Source organism: Mirounga angustirostris, unplaced genomic scaffold (assembly GCF_029215605.1).
Source record: "Mirounga angustirostris isolate CCGP_5_RB_7025 unplaced genomic scaffold, mMirAng1.0.hap1 SCAF_11, whole genome shotgun sequence".
Classification (NCBI taxonomy): Eukaryota; Metazoa; Chordata; class Mammalia; order Carnivora; family Phocidae; genus Mirounga; species Mirounga angustirostris.
In genome coordinates, this window is record NW_026991719.1 from 26,854,542 (window position 1) to 26,875,943 (window position 21,402).

At 39.2% G+C, this 21,402-nt stretch overlaps 1 protein-coding gene across 10 annotated transcripts in view; it reads right to left on the minus strand.

The window, feature by feature from the left end:
- The window catches only part of DMD (dystrophin), a 2,113,108-nt gene that overhangs the window by 292,523 nt on the left and 1,799,183 nt on the right, over positions 1 to 21,402 (minus strand). For all 10 annotated transcript variants that reach the window (XM_064573900.1, XM_064573902.1, XM_064573903.1 and 7 more), the window contains one exon: positions 16,248 to 16,394. In XM_064573900.1, the coding sequence (XP_064429970.1) occupies positions 16,248 to 16,394 (147 nt within the window). The remainder of the gene's footprint in view (positions 1 to 16,247; positions 16,395 to 21,402) is intronic.

Consider the following 21,402-nt stretch of genomic DNA (forward strand, 5'->3'; position numbering starts at 1 on the left):
ACCACACACCAGATGGGATGCTTTCTGCTGCAGAGAAGAGAAAACCCAGCACAAAATGGCTTGACCAGTCAAGGAACGCAGAGGCAAGGCTGCTCCACAGCTGGGTCACTGAGAAGCATGATGGCATCATCAGCACTCAGGTTCCTCCCATCTTTCCAGTCTGCCCTCCTTAGGTGAACTCACCACACAGGCAACAACATGGCTTCTCAAGTTCTGGTTCCTTTATTTACTCATTCGACAAATATTTACCATGTTTGGAACTGTTCTTAGATGCTTTGGATATAGTAGCAAATAAAAGACAAGATCCTTGGCTTCACGAAGCGTACTTTCTCATGGTGGGAGACAATTAACAAAAAAAACCACACCAAATATGCTAATTCTATAGTTATGGAAAGTTATGGAAAGAAGAAAAAACAGAAAAATGGGTTAGATGTTCCCAGTGCTGTATAACATATCACCCTAGAACTTAGTGGCTTAAAACAAAAATTTGTCATTCTGGCTCCTGGTTCTTTGAGTTGACTCTGCTCAGCTGTGTGTTTTTTGTTTGGGGTCTTTCATGTATTCACAGTGAGATGGCAGTTGGAGGTGGAGTGATCTGAAAGCTTGACTGGGATGGACGTCCCAGATGGGTTTCTTTTTGCTCATACACCTGGTGCCTCTCTTAAACCACTTAACCTTACAAACCACATTGGGATATGCAACACCAAAAGTGGCTACAGTCTGAGCTTTCTCAGTCCCCATGAGGTACACTACCCATCCCACTCATTTGCCAAGCTTACCTGAATTTCTCATACATAAGCTGGCACCATTGCCACTCAAGCTGGCATTCCCACCATGTAGCAAAACCCAAACATTATTCAGCTGGGAGCTGGCCAAGCATTTCTTTCTCTTCATGTAGCTGCTCCATGTGGCTAGCTGAGTTTCTCCCAGCAGAGTGGCCTTACAGTGGTCAGACTTCTTTCATAGCAGCTCACTTCCCCGCTGAGTGAATGTCCCAAGGGACTGAGACAGAAACTGCAAGACTTCTTCGGATCTAGACTTGGGTCCCGCACTGTCACTTCTGCTGCCTGCAATTCGTTATACAGGGCCGGCCCAGATCCAGTGTGGGAGGGGGCCTCGACAAGATGCACTGCAGGCATGATTCATGGCGGTCGTGGTGGTGGGGGGGCATCTCTGTGGGAGTACCCTAACCGGGTGAGGGGGACTGAACTGAGAGGACTCAAAAGGGGGAGGAAGAGCAGGTGGCTGTTTAAATCGGGTGGTCAATTTTCAAGGAGGTTTCTTTAAGAAGTTGAGATTTGAGCCAGACTTGAAGAGTGACAGAGTTATTCACGCCGATATCTTGGGGGTGGGGGTGGGGGTGGGGAAGAGCATTCCATGTAGAAGAAAGTAGGCAGTGTCCAGAAGAAAAAGGATATTGGTTTAAATTCCCTGGGGGAGGACAACCTTTCCCGGATGCTCCCTTGGCCGACTTCCTTTTGGATCTTATTGCCCGAGACTGCATAATGTGCCCCTGTCCGATCCTTGCCAAGGGGACTGGGACCACCAGCTCACCATGAACTAGGTCAGCACAGTCATGATGCATTCCCTAGGGCCAAGGCCTCCCTTGATGCACACGGTCACCCAGGGTAGGGTAATTCCTGAACAAGCCAGGTCCCTGCCGGCCAGGGAGAAGGGTGTATGTGTCCACATAGAGGGAAGTAGATTCACAGAAAGGGGACTCTCCAGGTCTCTACGGTACCCTGGAGATGAAACAATATTCCTTTGGGGTCTAACAGGGGGCAAGTCATCCCCCTTTCCCAGGGATGGATCCTGATTACCAGCAGCAAATTCTCATGTTTGGTGTCGGAGCAAAAAAAGCTGAAAAGGAAGCTGGAGTGACTAGGATTAGCATCTAATTTGCCCAGCAGGAAAGGGGCCACTACCCATGGAGAAGGAGAGAGCTTAACAGAGTACGCTCAGCAGACAGGCAGCAGGTAGTACTCAGGAAGCAGAAAAGGTCACTCTGAAACAAAAATTCTAGGTACGGCACGGAAATATCCGGAGATACATGATGCACGATGGACTTCCTTCAAAAGGCTAATGTTAGAATTCCCAAGGGCAGCACCAGGGCTGTGGCCTCGTGGCTGGCTTTACGGCCCCTGATGTGCAAGTGTCTAATGGGAAAGCCATGCCTGAGAACTGGGGTGCCTGCCTTGTCTGTAGCAACTCAAATTCTTTTTTTTATTTCCTAAGTGCCACATACAGTAATCCACCCACATGTGAGTTTTCTGTGTTACAAAAAGAAAAGTATATTAAGAGGTAGTTCATAAATATTTATTGATGGAAACAAATGAATATTTAGAAAGACTCAGTCAAACTGAGATAATAAAGAAACGTAAGCTATAATTCAGAGGAAAGGAAGGCCAAAAGCAGGGGACGAATCTGAAGTTCATGACTGTGCTTTTATATCACTTTTTTTCCCCCTGCCAGTATAGACAGCTATTGTTACAAATCATTATATTTGTAGAAATTGGTTCCATTTTAACCAAGGGATGCAAGTACTTCAGTTGAGTACAAGACAGATTAAAACAATTCCATTGCAAATATAGAAGAGCTAGAGTTACCATATCTAATCTTTGAAAATACCTTTTCTTTTAAAGGATCGGAATATTTTTTCCCCCTGCACATGTAGAAAGATTTCGGTCCAGTTTTATTCGGCATGTATTTAGTGGGAACCTATGAGATGTATAATTTACAAAATATGAATAGATTCTAGACAAGAAGAGAGGCCCTCTTTTTGCAACCCAGCAGGGCAGAAAGGATTAAATTCTTATAAAGGAGGAACAAATGTATTAGAAAAGACACTGTATAATCAAGTTCAGAAAAGTGAAAAAAGTTGAGCAAGCTTTCACAGAAATGAACTATGGTTCTAATAATAAAACTTCCATTTTTATAGCATTTACTAGTTTCTCATTGTTTCACACGGACCTTGCAAGCCCGGAAGGATTTGGATAAGTAATTCCTTTTAAAACATGTTTTAGAATACAGAATACTTAGACTTAAGAATGCCTTCTTAAGAATAAAACTCAAGGGTGTGTGAGGAGAATATAGAGCAGGTTTTTGGTTTTGGTTCCATTATTAACTAGCTTTGTGAACTATGACATATCAGGTGATGTCTTTGTAAAATCAAGGGTTGGACTTCTGGACTTTGAGAACTAAAATCCTCTGAAGTGATAGGCGGTAACAATTTTAACAGGCCATCTTTCCTAAAAAGAAACCTTATGCATGGTAGCACACTGGTTATTAAATGATATAGTATTAAGAATAATTAAGTAGAACCTGTTAAAGAATGACTGTTGAAGTGTATGGTTAGGAATATTAAAATAATCCGTAATTCCAAGCAATAAAGCACATTGACATATTCAGCTGTTTTAAAAGATTTAGCAGCTGTACTGTTGGCTGATTTATGCTGGGGGCACCTTGCTACATAGCCTTGGCTTCAGGCTCTGATCAGATTTTTTAGATACAGACTAAGACCCGAGGCTTAGCCAACTTGCAAAGGCAAGGCTCTGAATACAACTAGGCAAAAAGTTTGATGGAAAGAGTATAAGGCAATCACTGGTATTGCGAAAGGAAAACAAAGTATGTGCAACATTGGTAAGTGACTAACAGCATCTCTATGTCTGCAGAATTGCACATTATCAGCTAATTACCTATTTTCTTCCAAAATTCTTTTCACATGATCTCCAAATCAAGAAAAAACAAAACTCTGCTTCAAAAGATATTTTCAGACCTCTGCTATTGAACAAGATGGGGTAATAGGACCAAATTTACCCTCTGTCTTGAAATAACACCAATATGGATGAAATGTATGCAATGATGGAGTGTAAGACAATGGACACCAGGCAAAGAAGGATAGTGACCTCTGAGAGATGGAAAACATGAGGTGAGTCCCAGGACTGTCCTAGCTTACTACCTTGGGAGAGTTTCCAGTTCATAGCATGGGGGAAGAACTCAGGAGGATCCTGGCAGATTCTGAGGGTTCAGAAGGTGGAACTGAGAGTCCCAGAAGACTAAGCTAGCTAGAGTTCATAGGAAAGAAGCCCAGAGAGTAGAGTTTCACAGACAGAGAGAACCCTGGAGATAGAGGGTTTCCCTCAAGTATTCAGTTGAGTAGTGATTAGCACGTGTGTGGTTAAAAATCACCAAGAGGGATCAGAGATAATAGGGTCCAGCACTCATACGGCAGGAAGGAGTGCCTGTTCCTTACAAGTCATCCTGGAAACATCAAGACTCACAGGGTCTTGGGTAGAGCACACGGAAGGGTCTTGCCTCACTAATTAGCCCTATACTGTCAGTCTAGTCCCACCTAATCTTAAAAGACCCCGAAGGATAGCACACAGTTTGGAAAGGGAGAACTGGAAATCCGTTATTGAAAGGTTCTTATACCATATGTGAAGTGGTCTAAAACCACTTGAAGGTACACTATGATAAAGATGTATATGTACCATAAACCATAACACAACCACTGAAATAAAACAAAGAGTTATAGCTAATATGCCAACATAAAAGATAAAATGAATTCATTAATTCCTATTAATCTAAAGGAATACAGAAAAAGAGGAACAAGCAAACAAAGAACAGATGGGATGAAGCAAAAACAAATAGCATGATGATAGATTTATACCTAACCATATCAATAATCACATTAAATATAAACAGTCCAAATATCCCCCAATTAAAAGAAGTCAGATTGGATTTGAAAAAAGCAAAATCCAATTATATGCTGACTATAAGAAATGTACATTTGATACAAAGATGCAAATATGCTAAAAATAAAAGGATGAGAAAAGTTCTACCATGCCAGCAGCAATCAGAAGAAAGCTGGAATGGCTGCATCATTAGCCATTAGGGAAACACAAATTGAACCACAATGAGATACCACCACGTAGCTATTTAAATGGCTAAATTTTAAAAATTGACCACAGTCAAATTTTAGAGAGGCTACGAAGGAACTGGAACTCTCATACACTGCTGGTGGGAATGTAAAATGGTCACATTACCAAATGTTTGGAAAATAGTCTGGCATTTTCTTAGTAAGTGAAGCACATGCCTACCACAAAATCTACCTGTCCCTCTCCCAAGCATTTCCTCAAGAGAAATGAAAACAAAGTCCATTCAAAGACTTGTACATGGATGTTCATAGCAGCAGAGAGTCCCACACTGGAAACAACCCAAAAGTCCATTGAAGGGTGAATGAATAAACAAATTTGAGTTTCCATAAAATGGAATACTGCTCAGCAACAAACAGGGATAAACTATGGATGAATCTCAAGATAATTATGGTGACTGAAAGAAATGAGACCAAAAAGACTATACATCCCATTTATATAAAACTAGAAAATGCAAATTCATCTACATTAATAGAAAGTAGATCAGTGGTTGCTTGGAGGCAGTGGAGGGGTGGGAGGGAGAGATTACCAAGGGCCATGAAGAAACTTTTGGGGGTATGGATATATTCACTATTTTGAATGTCGTAATGGTTTCTCAGGTATATACATTTATCAAACTTACCAATTTGTATGTTTTAAATATGGATGTGTTAATTATACCTCAAGAAAGCTGTTATCAGAAAGGGAAGGTACAAAAACACTAATTCAGAAAGATATACATACCCCCATGTTCACTGCAGCATTACCTACAACGGCCAAGACATGGAAACAACCTAAGTGTCTACCGACAGATGAATGGATAAAGAAATGGTATATATACAATGGAATATTATTCAGCCATAAAAAGAATGAAATCTTGTCATTTGTGACAACATGGATGAACCTTGAGGGCACTATGCTAAGTGAAGTAAGTCAGACAGAGAAAGACAAATATGATATGATCTCATATGTAGAATCTAAAAAGAAAACAAGCTTATAGATACAGAAAACAGACCAGTAGCTACCAAAGGTGGGAGGTGGGGTGTGTGTGTGAAATGGGTGAAGGTGAAGGGGGTCAAAAGGTACAAACTTCCAGTTATGAAAAAAATAAGTCATGAGGATGTAATACACGGTGTGGTGACTATAGTTAATAATAGTATATTATATTTTTGAAACTTGTCAAAAGAGTAGATCTTAAAAATTCTTGTAAGAACAAACAATTGTAACTAGGTATAGTGATGGATGTTAACTAGACTTATTGTGGTAATTATTTCACAATATATACAAATACCAAATCATTATGCTGTATACTTGAATATAATGTTATATGTTAATTATACCTCCATAAAAAAGTGGGGGAGAAAGGGAAGCTATTTTATCTCATTTTCCTCCAAAGGTGACATTAAGTATATTCCTTGTTGTTCAGAGCATACTGATCATTAATTGCTGATAAAAGTCTAGGTTACGAGTGAATCTGGCTCACCATAAAGTAAAAGATAAATATTTAATTTTTGGTCAATTACTTTTCTTTTTGGAATCTTTGGAAAATTATTTAAGCGTTGGTTAACTTTATGAATCCACAGATCTAGGCATGAATACTGTTTATCCAGAAATGATTGTTTCATTTCCTAATTTTAACCCTGTGGTATAAGTTTCCATTTATTTTATAGTTTTTAATAATATTTTTGCTTCATTTCATGCATTCAGCAATTCGAGGAATATTTATTGAATGCCTACTATGTAAAGACACTGCCAAGTTTCAGTAGACACGGTGTTTAGCGCTCTGCCCGCATTGGGCTGCCCCTCAGGTGCGGGAGACGGACTTTCAATAAATAAGTCAACAAACACACATAACTACAAATTTTCATAAGTGCTGTGAAGAATTCAAACAGGATGCTCTCTGTGATACAGAGTGATAAGAAATCTTCCAATGTGACTTAATTATATGTTAACTCTGCAGTCCATTACTTCAAATGATTCCTAGTTATTAAATTTGCACAGTAGAATTTTACTACTCTGTTTATAGTTAGTCACAAGCTCCAGGCCATTTAAAATAAAAGCTACAGATGAATAGAAAAGCCACTTAGTTAACTTGTCTTCATCCTTTAGGCTTTGGCTGAAAGGCCACTTTCTCTGGGAAGTCTTCCTGATCAGCCTTCCCTAACTCCCACCCTCACGGCAACACACACACACACACACACACACACACACACACACAGGTCTTCACTATATGCCCTGCATTTTTCTCTCATGACACCTACCACTATTTGTAATTATTATATGAGACATTTTTCTTTATTAATGAGTATCTTCCCAAGAAACTGTAATCGCCATGAGGGTGGAGACAGTATCTGGTTTTTCCACAACTGTATGCCTATTATCTAACACAGCATCTGGCAGAGGGTAGATGGCAGAAAAATATTTATTGAATGGAAAATATTTATTTAATGAAGGAGTATTTCTGCTCACTTCAGGAAGAGTTTGGTGATTAAATCTTCCTGGTACTATAGATGAGAGATTTTTTCTCTCTGTCTCTGAGAGAGAGAGAGAGAGGTGGGGGGCAGAGAGAGAGGGAGAGAGAGAATCCTGGGGGCGAGGAACCCAACACGGGGCTCGATCCCATGACCCTGAGATCATGACCTGAGCTGAAATCAAGAGCTGGATGCTCAACCAACTGAGCCCCCAGGTGCCCCGAGAGATTCTCATTTTTAATCTCTGAATGATTCAGTTTCTGTGTTAAACAATCTATTCCTGAGACCGTGGTCTGAGATCCATATAGTCATCCTACTTTAAATCCGTATTTCCTAAAACTCTTGATGTAGGTGATTCCTGACAAATTAATAAATGTGAGGGGGAAGCTGTGTTTGTTGTTGAGAGGGCTGCATTGTAAATGCAGAGGAAGTACTGTCATGTCAGTCTCTCTATCAGAGAGGAGGTACTGTATAGTTGATAGTTCTGACAGATTCTCCAGCCAGATTGCCTGGGTTCAAATCTCGACTCTCTCACCAGCTACGTGAACTCAGGCCGCCTAACCTCGTGGTTCCTCATTTTCCTCATCTGTAAAATGAGGATAAAAATAGAATCTACTTCCTAGGGTGACTGCGAGGCTCACAAGTGTTAGTACATGTAAAAGGGCTTAGAAAAGTGAATGGCATGCAGTAAGAGCCACATGAGTGCACATTATTAATTTCAGTAAAGCATAATTCTCACTAAAATCAACTCTTCTCAAATCTATATTGTTGGCCAAATAAAGTAGGGCCCTGTTGTAGAAAGAATATTTCTAAAAGCAGCATCAATTTCTAATTTATTATATTTTTCATCTACATATCCACCTTTGAAATTAATGAATATGTTAATTGAGGCGAGAACTTACATCCGATGACAATTATTTGAAGGACCTTAAAGAACTGGTTAAAATAAAGAAACACTAAGATAAACTACAGTAATTTAGAATTCACTCTGTGGCACTGACCTTTAAACTCAGCATTTCTGAATTTCATAAGCCAGTTTCTTATGGAGTTACTTGTGGAGTAGGCTTTAACATTCAGCCTTTCATAGGGTCTGAAAGGGGGTTATTTCTAGAGGAATGCGCAGGGCAGGAGGAGAGGGGGAGTCCTCGGGTGGAAATGTGGGAAGAGCAGCCCTTTGAATGCTGTGCATGACGTAGCCTGGGAAATGTGAGCAGCTGCTGGGGAGTGTCACACGCCCAAGGGCAGTGGGAAAGGCAAAGAGGCCGACAGCCAGGGCAAACAAGTGCCCCAAGCAAGGGCAGGGCGGAGGCAGCCTGCCTTGGATGATGGAGGTCTGGCTGCAGAGCCAAGGACCCTTAAAAGAAATAAAGAGTAGAGCAGGGAAAAATCGGAGGGAAGGGCAAATGTCAGTTGCAAAAGAAGAAAGAAGGGACAGGAAAAGCGTGAGCGTAATGGCAGTTTTAAATACTCTCGATTGCGTGCATGTTGCTGAAAAGGAAGGAGCGACACCAAGAAAATAAAAGAAATGCGGACATCCATAAATTTTGCTGCTGTTTAAACACATTTGACAGGGACGTGTGACATGTTTTAAAACCACAAAATAGTTATATGGATTACCACATTAGCTAGCTTCACAACTAGCAAAAATAGCTTCCAATGCAAACAAATCAGGAATTAAGGAGTACACAAAGATCAAGCAATCAGATAACTTAACTTCATGAAGGTTTGGGTTCACTTTATAAAAGCCCTGAAAAATTAATATGCCTTGCATTCTCTTCAACCAATAAATATTTCTGTGACTTCCACTGGCTTCATTTTGTACCCCATATAATTTTTTTGGTCACACTTCCTAGATCATTCACGTTTCTCCGTCTAGTCCCACACATCGCAATGACCTTTTTCTTTTCTTTCTTTTTTTTTTTCACAATAGAGAATGCCCTTGAAAACTAGACTGTTCTTTGGAGTGCGGAGGCCGGACTCTGGAACCTCTGCATCATGTTACTTTCAAGGTTCCCTAGGCAATTTCAGTACCATTCTTCTCGAATAAAGTATCATTAGCTGTAGAAACACTGGAAGCCACACTGACCGAGGTAAATGTCCAGAAGGTTGACAGTATGCGTTGACCTCAGTATGTTCTAAAGCCCTGAGCTATCCTGGACTTTTGAGATGCACGCATTCCTCATTCCTTCAAGTCTTTAAAGGGATTTGTGCACTTCCTTTTTATTTTTTTAACAGAGACGAGGCTAAGCATAAATGAGTGTTCTCACTGAAAAGACGTTTTCTTAGAACTTAATTGTCCTTTTTTTCATGGGTCATTCTATTCCTAATGTCAACAAATCCTTCTGTGACCTAACCTTCTCTAAAACAAACACATTCTTTCCTCTTTGTTCTTCTCATTTCCTTCACTTTCAGCTTTTTAAAAACTCCTGCCAGGGGACGCATTGAACTCAGCATTGTAGTTTAAGTCTTTTTACTTACAGTTTAGAACGTGTTAGGGTAGTTTTTCCTACAGCACTACAATATTTTTGGTTAGTGGAGTCCAATCTTTTCAAGCCCGTGGATCCCTTATTAACCTTCCAAGAATTAGAGGATCCCTACTCGATGGAAGTACTACTTAAATCTCACCAGCTTCTCCCAGGACCTCGATAGAAAGACAGAATCGCAGGCTTCACCCAATAACTACTAAATCTTGGGGCGGGGGGTGAGGGTAGTGGTAAGGGTGTTTTAACAAGCTCTGTAGCTGAATCTTATCTATGCTAGATTTTTGTTCTTGACCAGTACTATCCAATAGAAATATAATGCGAGCTGCATATGTCATTTTAAATTTTCTAGCAGACACATTAAAAAAAGTAAAAAGAAACAGTGTTGGTTGTTTTACTTGAAGCAACAGGCTAACTTTGTTCATCTTCAAGAAAAATACCCAAGTATGAATAATCATAAAAAAGAAATGGGTGAAATTAATTCTAATGATATCTTTTACTTAGCCAAATACATAAAAATATTATCACCTCAGCACGTAACCAGTATAAAAATATTTTATTTTTGGTGCTGAGTCTTTGAAACCTGATATGTATATGACACTTACAACATATCTCAATTCTACTAAAAGGAATCTACGAGAAGTTTCCCTTCACCCTCCTCTTTCTGCCTGGAAGACAAGTTAAGGGCTTAGGTTTCCAGGTTACTGTAGCACTGTAACACTCCTCTACTACAGAATTTTCTGCATGGTGTTAGGCTTATTTTCCACAGTGTGACCATAAACTTCTCAAAGTGTCTTACAGAAGACACTTTAAAAAATCTTTTAAAGTTGTCTGTACCTGGCAAATACTTAATGTAGGACAATGGTTCTCAGAGTGTGGTCCCTGGATCAGCAGCACCAGCCTCACTTGGGAGCTGGTTGGAAAGGCAGAATGTCCAACCCCAGCCCAGACCTACTGAATCAGAAACTCTGGAAGTGGGGCCCAGTGATTTAGTAAGTGTTTAGGTGATTCTGATGCTTATGACCATTTGAGAACCACTGATAGAGGAAAACACATTTCCTTTGAGAACGGCCTCAGTCTCATCATTTTCTCCTGGGTTCTGTGGTCTAACCACAGGCAGAATCATTTTAGGTATTGTTCAAGAAATAGCCAAAAAAGAACATGCTAAGAAGACATTGGTAGAAACAACCCTTGGCCAACCAAAGGGACAAAAGTCAGATATCCTCTCCTTACCCTCAGTTAGTAACAGGTCCACATTATTTGTAAGAGCAGATGGCACAGCTCACTTAGGCCCCCTGTCTAGAAGGGACCCCATAATGCCAAATGCTTAGTACAGTATCCTTAAAAATAAAAAAAGAGTATGAAGAAAATGTTCAAAATCGGTCAACATATTTAAAGGATCAAATCCTGTGCTCAATGATGACAAGGACAAACACACACATATATAGATAGAAGCCTGCTCTGAAAACCTATCTCACCAAAGTAAAGATCATAAGCTGCTCTGCTGGAATTTTTAATTTTTCAATTAAAACTCTTGTTAAATTTTTAAAAAACAAAGCCATGCAAATATTTCTGTTGGCCACCTAAATATGATCCCATGTTCTTCCACAATCTTACTAGTCTGATTATGTAGACCAAACTCCTGGTCAGGAATTATTGAAGAATTTGTAAGTCAGAGATCTGAAAAGGTACCACTTTTATAGTATTAGTGTCATAATAGCATATTTTTTTGTTTATAACATGGAGAAAGAGTGAGCCATTACGGAAGTATTAAAAGAAAACCCATCTATAAAATTTTTCCTAAGATGGCATAAGCAGTAAAGGGGATTTTGGTCACTATGTCCTTGGACCAGATAGGATGATTACGGCGCCTGCTAGGTACACAGGGATGTGCAGAAGATGAGGGTCTAGATCCTTGTGACAGATAGTTAACACCGTTGTGAAGATGGAGTTAATGTAACTGTCTGCATGACTTTGGAAGAATCTTAGGAAACCTTTAAAAACGTACATAATTCATGATACTGTCCTTAAACATATTTAAAGAATATCAGGCCTAGAAATGTCTTCATATTCAATATTTTTCAAGTGATTACATTCCAGACATTCCACAGTCAATAAAGCACGTACTCTTTATATTAAAGTGTATTTGCAGCTTCTGTTGCTCTTCATGGGTTTACTCGTAATGCAGAGAAATGGTTAGAACATCCCCTAGCGGTACTTCCCTAGAGTTGAATATTCTCTGTAGTACTTGTGCTTGGTGAATAAAGAGTATGACTATGTCACTAAACATGTACCCATTGCTTCAACATTAGAAGTTTATCATCAGTTTAATTTTCTTCCCATTTGGTTTTGATACTCATTTCTACCGGGTCAAATGTTAGCATTGGTTCCACTTTAAGAGCTAATTCATTAAAATCACTTTTGGTTGATTTTAGTACAGTTGCTGTGTTCTAAAGACAACGAAGAATGTAATGCTTTAACATCTTATATTTCAAACTACATGTGGGATTTTTAAGGGGTACACTGAACTGGGCTCATTAGTCCACTGGTTTGTAAAAAGGAGATTTCAAAGTTAATATCCCTGAGAGTCACTCAAAAGAGGGGAGAAGCAGGAAAAGAGTGAAGTATTTCATACCCATGTGGCCCAAACCAGCTTTCAAGTATGACTTTGTGAAGTCCAAACTAAACAGGACTTTGATAAGAGGAAACAAAAGGGGCAGGGGGGTCGTAGTTCAGAAGAGAGGATTCACACCTTGACTGTGACTGGGACTGTGTCATACTCTATGTCTAAGTCTCAGTCTCCTTACATGTAAAAGGGAATAGTGATAATACGTAATAGTAAGGCATCATCATAACGCTATGAGGATTAAACAAGGGAATGCACATGAAAACTCCTCCTCACAAGGAAGGGCATAGGTTTCCTCTGCCCCAAACACGTTGTCACGTGGTCTAGGACAAACATCCCAACCAGTGAGTCCACTCTGAGGCAGAAAATAGGATTTTATTCCTACAGAGTTTCAAACAGGGAAACCAATGTCTCTAAACTTCTATTTGTGCATCCCAAATAAATTCAGAGCTCTCTATACACTATTTTTATGTACAGATAAATCGTGACTGTGTCTTACTCCGCTGTTGATGTCAAATATACATGGTTTATCTGTTTCTATCATTTTGACTGATATTGCACTCAGCTAAAAAACCCAGCATGGTTTTCTTTTAAAATAAAAATTAATGGATTGTCTAATTAAACCCAGGATATTCTGGTATCAAGTAGATACAGCCTGGTACTATGTAACTCTCTTTCTTCTATTACACTATTTTGCCCCAAGTTAAGAGGTTTTCTTAGATGTATATGCGCCTTCCCACTACTCCAACTCTCTATTTTTTAATTTTTCTCTGTCTTAGTAGACAAAGAAGCAGAGATGAATTTGTACTAATTTTGTATCATGATGTCCTAACTGACATAGCACTGTGATGGGCTCCAGCTTCCCTTCACAGGAGTTGGGTGACTCTTTAGTCAGATACATTCTTCTAATGGTTAAATGTTGTCAACAGGACATATGACTTGCTCTGCCAAGGGGATGAAGTTATTTGATGTGAGCCTCATTTCTTGGCATTGTTCACTTTCTGAACAAGGACTACCATTTATAATATGGCAGAGTGGTTACGATTATGGTCACAGAAAACAAATGGAATCCACTTGACTCAGTTATGTGCAACCCCAAACCTTGGATTTATCAGCTTTCTGCTGAAAACACTTTTCAAGCATATCCTTAAGGTCATGTTCAAAAATAGCAACATGTGAAATTTGCCACAACAAGAGCATGTACCATGAACTCATCGAGCTGTTTAGTATGAGAAAGCTGTGTATATGTGGGCTTGGGATGAGGGATTTAAAAGTTAAAATGAAAGAAGGAGAAACACAATCCCCACGAGCCATGTCTGTAACATGAAGAGAGGAAGCCACTGTATTGATTCTAAACTAAATTTTGTCATATGCATCTCTCCCCCACACCCCCTCCCCCCCACCAAGATATCCAGATACAGAATCATAGGATTGAGCTGGCTGTGACCTGAGACCAAATGGATTGCCTCATTTTATAAATGAGGGAATTAAAGCTGAGGGAGGATAAAGGTTTCTTCAAGATAACATGGTCAAAGAATGAGCTTCAGTTTGAAGTCAGGGCTAATATTATTCACTCCAGTCCTCTTTTTATTACATCAGCTCCTTTCATGTACTTCCCTATATTTATAACCAAGTCCTTATTCATTTTAAGGAATGAGCAAAACTTAAGCTATTAATATTTTCTCATACTTTACATCTAAATAAAGAATGTGACTATAATGGCTCGTTTAGCACTGATCTTTAAAAACTTTCCTTATCAGTCATAATCTTTGACCTCATCTGTAAGCTTATGTGCCATGGTCACAAATCTCATACAACATTCGGAAAGCAAATGCAGCATTTGTTTTTTTGTTTTTTTGTTTTTTAAGATTTTATTTATTTATTTGACAGAGAGGGAGAGAGAGAGAGCACAAGCAGGGGGAGCGGAAGCAGAGGGAGAGACAGGCTCCCCGCTGAGCACGGAGCCCGATGCAGGGCTCGATCCCAGGACCCCGGGATCATGACCTGAGCCGAAGGCAGCCGCTTACCTGACTGAGCCACTCAGGCATCCAGCATTTGGTTCTTTAAAAGAAATTTTAAGATACTGTTCAAGAGTGCTTGAAGAGAACAAATGTGGCCACTGCTTTTCCTTGGACATTTATTACTTTCCTTATTTATGCTTAAAGTGAAAAACATACTAAGGATGAAGCTGATAAGGTTTTAATAGTACTTAGCCACTATGAAACTAATAGACATAGAAAGGCATTTAATTGCTTAACTATATTGCTTTGCTTTAGTCAATGCCACTTATACCAGTCTATCATACAGATATTTCAAAACTATCCATCACAACAAGAATTAAATTATAGGAGATCTCAGGAGGTCTTGAATTTGGAACTTGTTTTTATTAAAGATCTAGCAATTCTTCAACAGGACTTTCAATCGCACCCCTAAATGGACTGCCAATACAAAAAGTTATCTGCTTTATCATTTTTTCCCTATTAAAACACTGAAAACAAATATTTTTAAACTCAGTTTCCTCTCTGTCCTCAGAAGCATACTGTTTGTATCCTATGAAACTGGAGAGGGAGACAAAACAATTCTCTAATTCTACAGTAAAATCAGTTTGAGGGTTTGAGGGTATTTACACAGTGTCCCTCATGTGGGGAACATAGAGACACATTACCTTTTTTGAGTTCTTATTATGAGCCAGGTACTGTATTAACAACTCTACATGAATTAGTTTGTTTACTATTACAGCAAGCATGTTAGAGATGAGAGAACGGACAATCAGAGAGGATGAATAACTTCAAGGTCATTCAGTCAGTTTGATTCCAAAACTTGTATGCTATAATAATAACCATTATAACTGCAATAACACCAAGAGCTAGAATTTATACAACATTTACTATGTAACTAGTCCTGTTCTAAGCACTTTTCCACATCTTTTGACTTACTTGTTCTAATAATAGACTGGTATTTTAGAAGCATTTAATATCCACATTTTCTTCAGATAAAAGACCGAAGCACAGAAGGGTTAAATAACTTGCCCAAGGTCCCACAGCTAGTAAGTGTGACCTTGAGCATGCTTCTGGTCCCTATATTTATTATGCAAAGCTATGAAAAACCTCCATATATAGGTTTGTGATAGGATGTTCTTTTTATTTTTTATTATTTTTTAAAAAGATTATTTATTTATTTTTTGAGAGAGAGAGCGAGAGAGAGAGAGAGAGTGAGCGAGCATGAGTGGGGGCAGTGGCAGAGGGAGAAGCCGGCTCCCCGCTGAGCAGGAAGCCCAGCTTGGGGCTTGATCCCAGGACCCTGGGATTATGAACTGAGCTGAAGGCAGACACTTAACCAACTGAGCCACCCAGGTGCCCAGGATGTTCTTTTTAGAAAGATTTTAGAATATGTCTTCCCATTGACTGTTGTTTAAATTAGGATTCCAGAGGTAAAGATGTTTAAAGAATCCAAGCAATAATAGTACAAAGTAACTGTATGACAGTAAATAAGTCCTTCCATTATGATTCAGCACTATTTTCCATATTTATTGCAAGATATAGGAAAGTCTAACTTTAAGCTGTTTACAAAAATTATTACTAATAGGTTTGAAAACACTTATATAGGAACTTACTAAATAATATAAAATACCCTACATTCACGAAATATTATCCAGAACATCACATGAAGAAACTACTTTTCTTGTTCCTTACAAACAAGCTTTATCCATATATTCTCTTGTTGTAACAAGGAACTGCAATGCTCATAACGTGCCTACCTGCAGAAGCTTCCATCTGGTGTTCAGGTCTTCCAGAATGTTGACGTTATATGGTGACAGCTGAATGCCCAACGTAGTGAGTTGGCGAGCAAGGTCATTGACGTAGCTGACATTCTCTTTCAGAGGTGTAATTTCTCCTCGAAGCACCTGTGTGAAATAGTCAAGGGCGAGTTGGAAAATGAGAACATTTAAAGCAAAGAAACACACATGGGAACTACAAGATATCTTGTTCTGTTTGGGGTGCAGTGTTTGTGACGTTTGCTCTACTACAGTGGTATTGTAACCACGGACATTTGTGAATGGGTGAATAATAATAACTAATATTTACAGAGCATTTCTTAGGTGCCTAATCCTGTGATGAGCTCTGTCCACATAATAATAATTTTATTCCTACAAAATAACCCCATGAGATTGGTAGTTGGAGAATTCTCATTTTACATGTGAGAAAACAACTTGCAGAGGTTATATCTTGCCAAAGGTTCAATGGGTCAAAATTGAGGAACCTGGGATACATAGCCAGGGTTGCTTGCCTCCAGAGTACATATTCTTAGCTATTATATTATATACCTTTCCAAAGTAATTCTGGATTGGCAAAGTAACAGAAAAAATACACTGCTAGATTCTGAATTCTACTCATCTTACAACCACAAATGGATCCTTTTTTTTTTTTTTTACAATAAAAGGATATACTCAATCATGAAATATTACATTCATACTTTACACCAACTGCATAATAAGTAGATTCATTTAGAGATTAGGGTATTTTGTCAAGCCCTAAGAATGACTTCCTGGTCTCCTGGTAATTTAGTCCTTGTAGCAATGACTTAGGAAGGCTCCCATGGGGCTTCTCAGCTGTCTCTGAAGCACGAGAATGGGATTCTCTGATGCAATGCATCACGACAATCTGGTGAGTAGAAGGACCCTATGCAGATATGGGGAGGATATTACCATGCATCATATCTACCCTATTGAGATGACATTTATGGTTCTTTAACATGATGCATGATGTCCAAATGTTTCAATGAGCAATTTCTAAGGGACAAATTCCCTCACTTAGGAGAACAGTTTGTGTAATGTAATGTCTTTGCACAAGGACAACATCACTTACTTGGGTATATGCGCTGCTTTGACTTGCTTGATCTGGGTAGGTGTTATTTCTCTGGTTCACTATGTTGATAAAACCACTGCTTACACTGACTTCATCTATAACTCTCCAATTCCCTCCCACTCCAAAGAAAAGGAGCCAGTATGTACATTCTAAATAAGAATGGCATTAGTCCTGTCAAATCAACCTGAATATCTCACCACTAAAATGTGGTATTGTATGGAATATAAGACTCTTATATAGTTCTTAGGTAATATAAGATAATCACTCTATAGAACTTAATGTTTTTTAAAAACGGGCATTAAGAATATTATATTAAAGGGCGCCTGGGTGGCTCAGATGGTTAAGCGTCTGCCTTCGGCTCAGGTCATGATCTCAGGGTCCTGGGATCGAGTCCCGCATCAGGCTCCCTGCTCCTTGGGAGCCTGCTTCTCCCTCTGCCTCTCTTTCTCTGTCTCTAATGAATGAATAAATAAATAAAATCTTAAAAAAAAAAAGAATATTATATTAAAGAATCATGGGCATCTTTTGGGAGTGATAAAAGTGTTCTGGAATGAGACAGTGGTGATGGTAGCACAACCTTATGAATATACTAAACACCACTGAATTGCACACTTCAAAAGAATGAATTTTAAAAAATTTTTATTAAGTAAACTGTACACCCAACATGGGGCCCAACCTCATGACCCTGAAGTCAAGAGTCACAGGCTCCACCAACTGAGCCAGCTGGGTGCCCCTGAAGGGTGAATTTTATCGTTTGTGAATTATATATTAATAAAAAATAAAAATAAAGGAAAACAGAAGAAATCTTTCTATCTGACCACAGACATGCAAAAAAATACTATCTGATGTATTCATCTTTATTCACCTTCATGTCAGTGGAATGTCATAGGAATCAGTCTGAGAAAGTTTTTATAGGGATTGATAGTAATATTATTACTATCATATAAATAAATATAGAGATTAAAAGGATCCCATGGAAGGAGGTAAAATCCATCAATGTAAATTCATATCTCTAAAAGGAAATGATCCATAATCACTTTGTTTTGTGTAATAAAAGGTTAGAAAACAGATTTATTTTAAAGATTTATTCATTTATTTGAGAGAGAGCATGTGTGTGTGCATGCGCTAAGGTGCGTGGTGGGGTCGGGGGAGGGATCCTGAAGCTGACTCCCTGCTGAGGGAAGAGTCCTGTGCGGGGTTCCATCCCACAACCCCCGAGATCATGACCTGAGCCAAAATCAAGAGTTGGTGGCTTAACTGACTGAGCCACCCAGGTGCCCCTAGAAAACAGATTTCCTAAATGTCAATGGAGAAACCTGGACAAGGGCAATCATTACAAAATGGAGGCATTCTCTTCTGGATAGTAACATCTGTTTCTAGGCACCATAAATAAATATCATATGAGTAGGAACTAGAAACAGGAAAGCATTGCAGAGATGGTGCGGCAGCTAGGCAGAGTCCAACAAAACTGCAGGCTAACCCTGTCTGTTAATCATCCATCTTCACCGGCATGCCTCTTAGCCATTGAGTATCCGGCTCACTCACATGCAGGTTTCAGCTCCCTTTGGACTACATCATGTATGTGTTCAAATGCCTCTTATTGGAATATTTGGATTTTTACTTCCTTCCTGCAAAGTCCCAGACATAGATTTTAATCCTCCATTGGTGTTTTGGAAGATGAAGGCGATTAAAAATTAGGGTCCAGGGCACCTGGGTGGCTCAATTGGTTGGGCGACTGCCTTCGGCTCAGGTCATGATCCTGGAATCCCAGGATCGAGTCCCACATCGGGCTGCCTGCTAAGCAGGGAGTCTGCTTCTCCCTCTGACCCTCCCCTCTCTTGTGCTCTCTCTCTCTCAAATAAATAAAATCTTTAAAAAAAATTAGGGTACAGTATACATCATTAATCAGAACATTCACTCTCCTTCTCCCCATCTCTCCCCACCATCATGGAATCTGGTGGCTTCTGTTCTGCCCCGCCCCGCCATCTAGCAATTACAGTAGACGTTCTCTTAACTGGTCTTTACTTAAGACTCACCAGATTAGCCAGTCTTCATGCCTCTGTGAAACACAGTGACTGGGGCCTCTCACAGCCTCTAAATAAAATGTTAGAGTTATCTGCCAGGATGCATGGCCTTCAGCTGTCATTAGTTGAGTTGTTGGTTGTGGTATGGTCTCAAACCTGTCTTTGCCAGTTAGTATTGCAATTACATAATTTAATTAAAGATTTCACAAACCAAAGAAATTTAAGTCTAAGAGAAAATAAGCTATTATTTCTATGAAAACCAGGTTAAACCCTCTAGAAAGGTGCTTTAAAAAGAACAAGAGAAGTAAATATTGTTGAATTGGGTGTAGGCAAGGCAACTGTAAAAGATTAGGAAAATAATCTGAAAAATTTAGAAGGGTTCTGTATTCAGAATGACTTTCATGTTTCCTGATGGGTTCTGTCTACATGAAAGAAACCGGAACTGGAAATCACAAAGTCTTCATCATCAGTGTGATTTATGGAGAAGTCTAATCAGTGAACCTACACTTAAAGAAGAAACCTTCACACAACATTAAAATCCTGGTTGACTAAGATCGAATAAAATGTTTAAGACATACTTTTTTATGATTCCCTGATTGAACTGACTTTTTCAATTAACTGTTGAACTCTAGGTTCTGAGCTGGAATAGAGGAAATCTATGATAAAGTTTACTACCACTCCTTGACTACCACTGCTACCATTACTAGTACCATCATTAACTAAGGGGGGCAGAAGGCATATGTTTAGTTTAATCTGGATTACACTTCTGTTAGGATCAAAGGAAGCTTTGATGGGGGCGGGGAGAAGGTCAGTTGGTAAAGTGATCATTTGGTGGGAAGTTTCATGCTGGGGGATATCATGATGGGACTGAGCAGAATGAAGAACTTTAGCCAGCTAGACATCATCATGAGGGCACTAAGCCCATGAGAACAGAGGAAAGAAGGTAACTGGAGATAGAAGAGAGGAAGAGAAAAAGGAAGTGGGAGAGTGTCCGAGTCAGTCTCCACTTTGGCATCTGGCCTAGGTTCCTGTGGCAGCTCCGTACCCCCTGAGGATGGCTCACTGCTGTTGTAGACTATCAATGCCTAGAAGTGTACCGAGTAAGAAGTATGGGTCCCTAAACACCGAATCACAAGACACCATGCCATGTAAAGACTCAGTACGGGGCCTGTGTCATTTAAGTGGATGTCACATTGTGTTTGACTATCTTTCCAACATTAGAGCTTTTAATATTACACATATAAATATATGTTCATATTATTGAACACCGAGTATGAAATGTCAAAAAAGTACGGTTAACTCTGAACAATATCCTGTGCTATTTAAATACGACTAGAATTTCATTAGATTTTATTCTAGTTTGGACGCAGTGAGTGAGAAAACATTGAAGGGAGCCATTATACTGTGGGTTTTCTTTGAATCACTTAAACATCTGGAATATGTTCTCCATGAAAGAGCAAACCAAGTCTAATTTTATTATGACTAGTTTCATGCCGGCAGAATTTTCACTTCATTAAATGTTGTCTGATTATAGATATAAAAGCACTGATTTAGAATGATATATAAGTCTGATATGTCAAGTTTTTCTTCTTTTTATGAAATTAAATTGGTTGTCAGATTGTTGCTTATCCTTATGTAGTTAAAGATTTGTTCAAATACAGATTTAGGATTTTAGTCATCAACCATATTGCAACAAAAGAAAGGAATGATCTATTAACAAGGGAATATTGTTTTGGAGGGAGAAGCTTTGGCTTCATAGTTAAGGGACTATGCTGCTGGGTACAGAAGGTCAATTTAAAGGACTGGAAAAAAAAAGTCAAGGGACTTGTCCTTTGAGGGCCTCTGATTCCTCTATGAAGTATAAAGCAACAGACTGGGCATAAAATCGGTGTTCAACAAATATTCGTTGAATGAAAACATGAATTCAGGGTAAGTGGGAACATTTGAATTAGGTGTGACAGAGACCATGACAGAGGTTGACCTCAGAAACTAGCGAGGTTGCTAGATGGTGTCAAGGGCCCAT